The following is an 11,029-nucleotide window of genomic DNA, read 5'->3' on the forward strand; positions in this document are numbered from 1 at the left end:
GCTTTGGCATAGTCAATAAAGCAGCAATAGATGTTTTTCTGGAACTCTCTTGCTCTTTTGATGATCCAGCAGATGTTGGCAATTTGATCTCTGATTCCTCTGCCTTTTCTAAAACCAGCTTGAACATCAGGAAGTTCTTGGTTCACGTATTGCTGAAGCCTGGCTTGGAGAATTTTGAGCATTACTTTACTAGCATGTGAGATGAGTGCAATTGTGCAATAGTTTGAACATTCTTTGGCATTGCCTTTCTTTGGGATTGGAATGAAAACTGACCTTTTCCGGTCCTGTGGCTACTGCTGAGTTTTCCAAATGTGTTGGCATATTGAGTGCAGCACTTTCACAGCATCATCTATCAGGATTTGAAATAGCTCAACTGGAATGCCATCACCTCCACTAGCTTTGTTCATAGTGATGCTTTCTAAGACCCACTTGACTTCACATTCCAGGATGTCTGGCTCTAGGTGAGTGATCACACCATCGTGATTATCTTGGTCGGGAAGATCTTTTTTGTACAGTTCTTCTGTGTATTCTTGCCACCACTTCTTAATATCTTCTGCTTCTGTTAGGTCCATACCATTTCTGTCCTTTATCGATTTATCGAGCCCATCTTTGCATGAAATGTTCCCTTGGTATCTCTGATTTTCTTGAAGAGATCTCTAGTCTTTCCCATTCTGTTGTTTTCCTCTATTTCTTTACATAGCGGCAAGTGCTAAGGAGATGAAACAAAGCAGGGAGGGGGAGGTGAGATGCTGGGGCTGGTTGGGGTGGTTAGGTTTTAGGTCAGACAACCAGGACAGACCTCACTGGTGACTTTGGAGCCCCTGTGAGCTCCTGAGGTCAAGGACATTTTACTATCACTCAGTCCTGTCTTTCAGACTTTCATCCCCCGCCTCTGCCTGAAGAAGACCCATATTGCCTGGAGAATGCTCCCCCCAACCTGGGCTACTTGGTCCGCATGCAGGGAGGCATCCTCTATGTGTATGACAACAAGAAGATGCTGGAGCGCCAGGAGCCCCACAGCCTACCCTACCCCGACCTGGAGACCTACACGGTGGACATGAGCCACATCCTGGCTCTCATCACGGATGGCCCCACGTAAGTCCCCTTCCCTCTCCATGACCAGGTGAGTCCACCTGTTTCTGCAGGAGCACTGCTCTGTAGAAGGGACCAGGGCAGGCCTTCTGCTCTGGGCTTTCCCTCAGTTAAACCACCCCAGAGAGGGCTTTGTGGGTTTCTCTCTTCCCAGTGCTTTTGGGCTTTTGCGACAATTTTTCTTCACAGACTGGCGTATTCTTCGAGTTGCTCCTGCCTGTGCCTTCCACGTGCACGGGTGTGGAGCTCCTGCTTGCCGGTGGCCACCTGTGCACCTTAAAATGATGGTCAGCCCTCACTCCAGGCCAGACAGCAGCGATGCAGAGAGTTACCAGCCCAGGGCTTTAGGGTAGATGGTGGGGGGAGCCGTGAAGACTGTTGCTTCCGGTGTTGGTTTTTCCATGTTTCTGGAGCAGGGAGTGCAGGGAGCCTGGGAACTCTGAGCCACAACTCCCAGGATGCTTCTAGGCTTAGCTGGAGCTACCTTGGCAGGGAACTGTCTTCCTGAGTTCGGGCCCTCGCTCCTCAGAGAGCATTTAAGGGAATCAGCAGTGGAGGTTGTGCATGAGTGCCCAGCTTGGGGGAGCAGAGGAAGCTGGTCACAGCTGAGGGACTTCTCTCTTGTCCTGCTATTTGGGTTTTGCTGGGAGTTGGGTGACGCCAGTTTCTACGGGAGGAGAGTGGGCCCCGAGGGGATGGACAGAGTGGGTCGAGGTCCTTGGTGATCTGAGGGCAGAGGGAAGAGCTGGGGGGAGAGTGGGATCCCTGGGAGCTTGCTTCAGTCAATGTGAACAGAGGATCTGAGGGGAAGCCTTGGGGACAGGGCTGTTCCAGGAGGTGTGTGAGCAGCAGCTGTCCTGTCTGGGAGACTGTCAGGACGAGTCCTACCAGGAGAGGGACTGGGAAAGATGCCCTTGAGAATCCCGTCTGACCCAGACTCTGCCATGCTTGGCTGTGGGCTCATCCTGGCACACATATGGTGGTGCTGGTCCAGGCTTGGTGGCTGCTCTTTACAAGGGTCTCTGTGCCTGGGTGCCAAGGGAGCCGTGTGCATCTGGGGGCCACAGGGGAGCAGGGTGGCCCGACTTGTGGTTGCATGTTCCGTGTAGCTGTGGCACAGGCACGTGGCCAGGCCCCTGGGCTGGATGTGGGCTGGCTGTTGGCTGAGAACAGTGGGTGCTCCCACCCTCCAGTGGCCTTTGCAAGCTGGTGGGGACATCAGTTCTTTCATGGACTTCTGTCCTGGTAGCAACACCCCTATATCCCTCATCTGCCTACGATGTAGAACATCCACCCCTCGTCCTGAAGCCTCAGGGCTGAGAAATCTTCTGGGTGTCATCTGGTCACAGCCAAGGCAGGAAGGTCATGCCTTTGGATTTGACTGTATTACTGATTTTCTGGACAGAAGTGAAACTCCTTTCAAGGAATGAAAGCTGGCAGAGGATAGATGGGAGGGTGGAAAGATGGAAGGGCTGAAAGAGGGAGACTTTCTTTGAGTATCCACGAAGCTGAGTTGGACCCTTCACACCCTAAGCCAATTTGGCCCTCACTTCAGTCTTGGGTAGTACCATCTCTGTATTTGTTCATGAGAGACAGTAGCTTGAGATTAATTGCCTAAACCTCTAAAGCTCATACAGAAGGAATCTGTATGAGGTCAGCTCTCTGCTGCTGCTGCTGCTAAGTCACCTCAGTCGTGTCCGACTCTGTGCAACCCCACAGACGGCAGCCCACCAGGCTCCCCCGTCCCTGGGATTCTCCAGGCAAGAACACTGGAGTGGGTTGCCATTGCCTTCTCCAATGCATGAAAGTGAAAAATGAAAGTGAAGTCGCTCAGTCGTGTCCGACTCTTAGCTACCCCATAGACTGCAGCCCACCAGGCTCCTCGGTCCATGGGATTTTCCGGGCAAGAGTACTGGAGTGGGGTGCCATTGCCTTCTCCAGTCAGCTCTCTACTGGCCCCTATCGACTCTCCACGCATTTCATAGAGCACGTGGCTGTGGTTACACAGTTCAGCTGGGTCTGCGGATAGCTGGCCCCTTCTCATCCCTCTCTGCTCCATCCTGACCTTACACCCAGGACTGGGTCCCCACAGACACCGGAGGTCTCCAGACTGGAGAACTGATGCGACTTCTCCTCAACTGTGGTTTCTTCTCCTTCCTGACCTGCAGGAAGACGTATTGTCACCGGCGACTGAACTTTCTGGAATCCAAGTTCAGCCTACATGAGATGTTAAATGAAATGTCTGAGTTCAAAGAGTTGAAGAGTAACCCCCACCGAGACTTCTATAACGTGAGAAAGGTGCGTTAGCGGGCCAGCGTTCAGAGCTCCTGCCCCAGCCCTCATCCCAACCCATTCCGGCCCTAGCCAGTCGGGGGCTGGTCCCCAATGTGGCCTTCCTATGAACAAAAGGAAAACTGGCCAGTCTTCCATGTGTCCGGCCACACCTCAGATGGTACTTGTTATGACTTTGTTGTATATCTGTTAGAATGTACCATCCTCCTTGAAAAATAGAGCAGGACCTATTAAGAATTGAGACATAGAGCTTGCCTCAAATTTATCATGGATCGAAAAACAGTTATCAATGTTAAGACCTCTTTGGACTTGGGAGTGTGTGGTTTTTCTTCCTTTTGGACTGGGTGTGTTTAAGAACAAGTATCTGATGTGCTTCTCTCTCTGCCCTCTAGAGTGGATGAGCAGCCTACTCCTGGGCTCAGGGGCTGCAGTTGGGATCAGGCTGTAGGTTAAATGGTCGCCTCCTCCTGCTTTTCCATTTTATTCCATGTAACTAATATATATCAAGCATGGGATCAGTGCCAAGTGAGGGACATTTGATGCTGAGTAAGGGTCGCTTTCTGTCTATAAGCAGTTCCCAGCTGGTTACTATTAGTTTGATAGGGATGCGATAGAGGTGTCTTTCAGGAAGAGGTCGGAACTGAGCTGACTTAGAATGAGTTACGCTCAGCTCCTGGGCTCTAAGGCTTACGTAAAAGTCTTGGGGATTTCCAGGCAGAGGTGAAAGGGCATGTGTTGGATGTTTACCTTCAAGCACCGTCTGTTTCTTCTCTGTGATCCTCAGGCGCTCAGACAGATGGGTGCCTCAGTCAATAGGCCAGCTCCTCTCTATCCTGCCTCCATGAACGCTTCACCCTAGATGGGTGTCCAGGGAAATTCCTCACCCAGCTCTGGGCAAGCCTGCCCTCCGCACATGGGCATGCTCAGGGCCGGCCGGCCTCCTGCAGTGTCCTTGCTGACTGCACCAGCTCCGACGCTGTTTGCTTCTGAAGCAGGGCCCCTGTGGGTGCTGATGGGCTGGCCAGCTGCTCTCTGGCCACTCTGTGGGTGAGAGTCCTGGGGACAGGGGTGGGGGCTGTGGTTACATACCAGAGCCAAACCTCGAGCTTTCTGTCAATCTGGGGGTTCGGGTACTCTCTGAATGGAGATTCTTTGAGTGCTGTGCTGGGCTGCACTCTGGCTCCACAGCCGTCCATAAACACAGGCCAAGGTCTGCTCCAGGTCAGGCTGTGCCTGCCCCTCCCTGTCTCCTGGGTGCTGACTGCTCTTACCCTGGAATTCTCTGCGAGGGGAGGAGAGCTGATTCTGAAGTCAGGATGGGCTGGGAGGTGGCCTCCTCACTTCCAAGTGGCTCTCAGTGTCGTGGGGGCCCTGCTCTGAGGCAGGAGCTGTGTGTGGCCATGGGTCAGTGTGGGTGGTATTGTGAAATTACCTGCAGCATCACAGCAGATCCTGGGTCCTGACACCGTGAGGCCCAACCAGCAGGTGTGTGTAACTGAAATGATTGTTTTCAGCTCGGAGTGAGAACAAGGGGCTGAGTGTGTTTGTTGCTTGGCAGTGGGGTAGGATTAGGCCTTACCCACTTTGCTTTGTTTCATACCATGGAGAGCAAACAGGTTTCATCTTCTGTGCCAAACTTGACCAATGGGTAGTGGCTACCTGAGGCTATTCCCAAAGCTTAGTGAAGGGTGCTGTAGTTGATTATTGATGTCTGCCATGGATGTGGCAGACCCCAGTTCGATTCCTAAGTCAGGAAGATCCCCTGAAGAAGGGATAGGCTTCCCACTCCAGTATTCTTGGGCTTCTCTGGTGGCTCAGCTGGTAAAGATGTGGATGCCTGCAGTGCGGTAGACCTGGGTTTGATCCCAGGGTTGGGAAGATCCCTTGGAGAAGGGAACAGCTACCCACTCCAGTATTCTGGCCTGGAGAATTCTATGACAGAGGAGCCTGGCGGGCTACAGTCCATGGGGTCGCAAAGAGTCGGACACAACTGAGTGACTTTCACTATGGATGTGGAAATAGTGTTGGCTTAGAGGCCAGGTACTGGCCAGCCCATTTAGAAACCACTGTTTGTTTAGACCCAGATCTTAGGTGAAAGCAAGGAATGCTCTTGGATCTTCCAGTGAATTGAAAGTGCTGACCTCCGATTACAGGCTGTCTTACTTGTTCCTAAAATAATCACCCTGGTAATTCTGAAGTTTGGATCCCGTGCTTCCTGGATTGTGCAGCTGTTTTCCTTCCTCACCTTGTGACTCACGGGGGTAAGCACAGGCTGCACCCACCCCCTGCGGTGTGTCACTGGGATGCCGGAGGACAGCAAGAAAGCCCAGAATGTGCTGAGTCATCCTGAGGTGGTTGAGCCCAGCTGTGTCCGGACGGCTGAGCTGAGGCCGGCTGACCTTCGCTTGTGCCTCCCCCACGAGCCCAGCCTGTCCCTGAGGGGCCTGAGCTTTGGGTGATGTTTTAACTTTTGGTGCTTCGTTTCTCTGATGCCCAGTGGTCTGTCTTCCTGGTAGGAGTGGCGGGATTAAAGGCAGGAGGGCCCCGAGGAGTGAGTGATGTGGCCGGTGACAGGGGCTGGCTGGTGGAAAGCTCACAGAGGTTCAGTGGATTGGATGTCAGGTTTGGCATGACTCGGAGATGCCTGGCCAGCTGTGGACAGCATTCCTTGGCCTGAAGTCAGCCGCCTCCTTACCCCAGCCCTGGCAGATTGCCCAGCTGGCCGCAGCAGGGACTGCAGAGTGTGGGCTAGTGGTTGGCAGCACCCTGGCCTGTGAGGTCACTGCCGCCTTTCCTGGGACCTCCTGCAGGCCCCTTGGCTTTATGGAAGAGGGTCAGGCTGCCCACTGTGACTTCAGGCCATCCCTCAGCTTAGCCAGGGCTCTGTTTCTTTAGGGCTGGTGGCTGAGGGGAATGCTCTGGGGGTTCTAAGAGAGGTCAGTAGCAAGTGTGGGATTTTGCGGGGCATTACGTGAGCCCTCGGGGTTCTATGAGGAGGAGGTGGGTATCACTGAAATGGTCGGAACCTCCCACACCTGTTCATTGGTCCGTTCATCCATCCACTGATTTCACATCATCCCAGGCTCTGGGGTAGGCACTGGAGACTTAGATGCACAGACACGCCCCTGTCCTTGAGGACTGAGCTTCCAGTCTAATGATGAAGTAGATAGAAACTTATTAGAGAGGACTGGAGGATACATACAGTGACAGGAATGTCCGTGCCAGGGCTCCAGGTTGGACAAGGGGAAAACTCGCTCGTTGTGTTTGGGGGATCAGGATAGGCTTCTATGTGGAGGAGGTCGTAGGAGACTTCCAAGTGGATGAGACTGGTGGGGAGGAAGGAAGACATCCAGGCTGGGGAATAGCAGGGCTCCTCGGATACCTGTAGTGAGGTGTCCTGGCTGGAGCAGAGAGCAGGGCAAGGTGAGACTTAAGACTGAAAGGAAGCCTCGAATCCCAGGCTAAGGAACTTGGGCGTTATTTTGAAATGTTGGGCAGCACTGATGTGTTAACAGGGACGATGGCCAGATTTGAACTGTACTAAGAAAAGGTCTCCTGATGCTGTAAGAAGGGGGATTGGGCAGCAAGGCTACAGCGGGGAAGCCCAGTTCTAGAAGAGATACGGGGTGGGGCGGTCCAGCACCAGCGGGGTGCTGAGGCTCTGCACGCGACACCGAGGCCCGGGGGTCCTGGTTCTCGGTGCCGAGGGAGGCGGCTCGGCTCACGTGCTGGGCCTGTGTCGCAGGTGGACACGCACATCCATGCAGCTGCCTGCATGAACCAGAAGCACCTGCTGCGCTTCATCAAGCACACGTACCAGACGGAGCCCGACAGGACAGTGGCTGAGAAGCGGGGCCGGAAGATCACCCTGCGGCAGGTGTTCGACAGCCTGCACATGGACCCGTACGACCTCACTGTGGACTCGCTGGACGTCCATGCGGTGAGTGGGCTCGGCCCCAGGGCCTCACGCAGTCCTGGTGGAGGACTCAGCCTGCTGGAAAGCAGCCACGATTGGTCTTGGAGAGGGGCTGGCTGTGTAGGCATCTCTTTCTCTTCCAGCCGTGGGAACTGTGAGAGACAGTTTATCCTCAGAGAGTAAGGGCTGGAAGCAGCCTTGGGACAGAGGAGAAGAGGGTGTGACTTGGAGTCAGAGACATTCCCCTTCTAACTCCCATTTCCGCTACGTAAGAGTTAAGTGCCTTTGAGTAATTCACTTGAGCTTTTATTTCCTTGCTTGTAACATGGTGACTACCACGTGCCTTAATGACATTGCAGTGTTATTAAAGTACTAAATGGAGGTGCAGCTGCTGTAGAAAACAGTGTGGCCGCTCCTCAGGAAGTTAAATGTAGAATTACCATATATTCTAGCAATCCCAATCCTAGGTATAGACCCCAGGGACTAAAACTGATACTTGCACATCAGTGCTTATCACAGCATTATTCACAGTGGCCAAAGAGTGTCCATCACCACTTGAATGGATAAACAAAATGTACACACACACACACACACACACACACACTGGAATATTATTCAGTCCTGAAAAGGGGTAAAGTACTGATAACCTGCCACATCCATGGATGAACCCTGAAAACATTATAAATCAAAGAAATCAGACACAAAAGGACAAGTACTGCATGATTGCACATGTATGAGGCATTTGGAACAGGCAAACCCATGGAGACAGAAAGGAGAATGGTGGTTCCCGTGGGCTGGGGGAGGCGTCGTGGGGAGTTGTTTTGTGAGGACGTAGTTTCAGTTTTGTAAGATGAAGAGAGTTCTGGGGACAGATGGTGGTGATAGCTGCACAGCAGTGTGAATGTACACTTAAAAATGGTTAAGACGGCACATTTTGTGTTGTATACATTTCACCACAGTGAAAAAATCCTAAAAGCAGACACTGAATGAGGAGATGTGGAGAAAGGGCCTTATGCAGTCCAAGCAGTAATAGGGCACACGTTATTACGGATGGCTCAGTATTCTTTGCTCGCTCAGCTAGCCCTGCTCCTAGAAGCACGAGGACCTTGACCCTGCTCAAGAGGGTCTCAGGAACGGACCCCAGGGCCGACCGAGTGAGGATGTGTGGTCCCGGCCCTGGGACTTTCCAAGCTTCCATGTACGAACTGACATAGAAGATGCCTTTCAGTGTGGCTCACGGAGGCCACATTGTAATGGCTGGAGGAGGCGTGTGTCTGGTGGCTGCAGGACAGCGTGGTGAGCTAGCTGGTGTTTCTTTCTCCAGGGCCGGCAGACATTCCACCGCTTTGACAAGTTCAACTCCAAGTACAACCCTGTGGGGGCCAGCGAGCTGCGAGACCTGTATCTGAAAACAGAAAACTACCTAGGAGGAGAGTACTTCGCTCGGATGGTCAAGGTGAGTGAGCCCTGGGCATCTCAAGCCCTCCTCGGATTCCCGACAGCATCTGCGTCCAGGGAGTGGGGGCCTGCAGGGGCTCCTGTCCTCTTCCCCTTCCTGAATCCCTGTCCATCCAGCTCAGGCGAGGGGCAGGCGCCAATGCCCAGTGCTGTGGCCCTGGCCGCCGGCTTCCGGGTGGGCAGGAAGTGCTGTGTATGGACTGTGCTGACTGCGGGCAAGAGGAAGGGGAGGATGTCCGTCCCAGTGCAGCCCTCCACAGCCAGGCTTGCTGCTCTGCGTGTTCGCAGCCTGCACTGGGTACAGGTTCGCTCTGTTGGGTGACGCTTCTGCCCCCGGGCCTCTAGTCACACGTGTGACTGTGCAACCCAGGGCTTTCTTCCCCACGAGGGTGGAGTGAGTGCTAACAGAGGTGTAGATCAGGCCTTATGAGCCGGGGAGCTGGTGGCTGGGGGAGCTGCAGGGTCTGCTGCTGGGGTCAACCCAGGTTCAACCCTTGGGCTGATCTGAGCTCTTCTTTGTGCCAGGAGGTGGCCTGGGAGCTGGAGGAGAGCAAGTACCAGTACTCAGAGCCACGGCTCTCCATCTACGGCCGCAGTCCCGAGGAGTGGCCCAACCTGGCCCGCTGGTTCATCCAGCACAAGGTCTACTCGCCCAACATGCGCTGGATCATCCAGGTGCCCCGGATCTAGTAAGTGAGGCAGCTGCTGTCTCCCCGTGTCCTCTGGGGTCGCCAGCCTGTCCCACAGGATCTGCTGAGCCTGTTCCAGTGCCAGCCTAGGCCTAGTGCCCCTGGGACTCCCCTACAGAGAGGGGCGGTCTGCACAGATACTTTGTGATGCTTCAACACTGTTGTTTGAGGAACATATAATCGCAAAGGCCTGGTGGAACCGTGCTCAGTTGCTCAGTCACGTCTGACTCTTTGCAACCCATTGACTGTAGCCCACCAGGCTCTTCTGCCCATGGAATTTTCCAGGCAAGAATACTGGAGTGGGTGGCCATGCACTTCTCCAGGGGATCTTCCTGACCCACAGGTCGAACCCGTGTCCCTTGTGTCTCCTGCATTGGCAGGCTGATTCTTCACCACTGTACCACCTGGGAAGCCCTGGTGGGAACGACTGCCCATCTTCTTGTCACTGTGATTTGAGGATGGACTATCTTTTTGGGTGAGGCTGGGAGTCTGCATAACCTGATGGGGGCCTACATTGCTGGCCCACTGCCTGGATATGGCTCAGACTACCCCTGTCCTCTCCAGTCTGGGCAATATAGGGCCCCTGGACTGTCTGGGACTTGTGGTTTAGGGGAACTGAGCTGAGTGGCAGGGAGTTGGATCAGCCTGAATCCCAGCGCCCCCCTCCCAGTGTGGCCTCTAGCTGAAGAAAGCTCACTGATGGGCATGGGTAGGTGCTGAGTGTGCCAACCAATGCTTGGTATTGCAGAACTTGGCGAGGAGGGGAAGGATCTGTGATGGAGCCCCACCTCTGACCCTGCCCTGGGTGCTTAAATGGGGACTTGCTCTGCCTGAGGAAGGGACCAGGGCTGGTCTCTGACAGGTTGAGGGGGCTACTGGAACCACCTTTATCGGCAAGTCTCACTTTCCCCCAGTGACATATTTAGGTTAAAGAAGCTGCTGCCAAGCTTTGGGAAGATGCTGGAGAATATCTTCCTGCCCCTTTTCGAGGCCACCATCAACCCTCAAGATCACCGAGAGCTTCACCTCTTCCTCAAATACGTAAGCACGGGTGGTGCCCAGGTGATGTGCCCAGGTGATGTACCCAGAGTGGAGGGAGGAGAAGACTCCCAGCAAGTTAAGTCAGCTTAGCTTCTAAGATCACTGGTGTGCCCCAGGCATGAAGTGTCCCACCCTAAGAAGCTGAATTTCTAGAATAACAAGCTTCTTGCAGAGAAGAGAAGTTCCCTTCTCCTCTGGAGTGGCCCTGCAGGCATAGGTGGGGTGATGGGAAGGCAGCCGAGGGGCAGAAAGACTGAAGAGTCAGTTCCTGGCCAGGCAGGGTGAAAGGACCGGGCCTGCCCCAGCTGCAGACATTCCAGACTCCTGCTTTCCCCTGGACACCAGTGGTCCTCACACCTTGTTTGGTTGAGCCCCACAAAATATGTTTATCTGGTTAGCTGTGGGAGAGGGGAGAAGGGTGGAGAAGAGACTTAACTAGGAAGGGCATCAGCTTGTCCCGCCCTCTGGGTACCCAGAACAAAGGTGGCTGCAGATGGTGCGAGGCAAGTTCAGTGCCTGGTGGGGGGTATGGTGTGGATGG

At 53.9% G+C, this 11,029-nt stretch overlaps 1 protein-coding gene across 6 annotated transcripts in view; it reads left to right on the top strand.

Annotated features, from left to right (window-relative positions):
• Window positions 1-11,029, top strand: part of AMPD3 (adenosine monophosphate deaminase 3) — a 54,230-nt gene that overhangs the window by 31,178 nt on the left and 12,023 nt on the right. For all 6 annotated transcript variants that reach the window (XM_010829334.1, XM_010829333.1, XM_010829335.1 and 3 more), the window contains 6 exons: window positions 876-1,095; window positions 3,261-3,390; window positions 7,130-7,324; window positions 8,625-8,756; window positions 9,284-9,447; window positions 10,362-10,488. In XM_010829334.1, coding sequence (XP_010827636.1) covers window positions 876-1,095; window positions 3,261-3,390; window positions 7,130-7,324; window positions 8,625-8,756; window positions 9,284-9,447; window positions 10,362-10,488 — 968 coding nt within the window. The remainder of the gene's footprint in view (window positions 1-875; window positions 1,096-3,260; window positions 3,391-7,129; window positions 7,325-8,624; window positions 8,757-9,283; window positions 9,448-10,361; window positions 10,489-11,029) is intronic.

This window comes from Bison bison, unplaced genomic scaffold, assembly GCF_000754665.1.
Source record: "Bison bison bison isolate TAMUID 2011002044 unplaced genomic scaffold, Bison_UMD1.0 scf7180017864503, whole genome shotgun sequence".
Taxonomy (NCBI): Eukaryota; Metazoa; Chordata; class Mammalia; order Artiodactyla; family Bovidae; genus Bison; species Bison bison.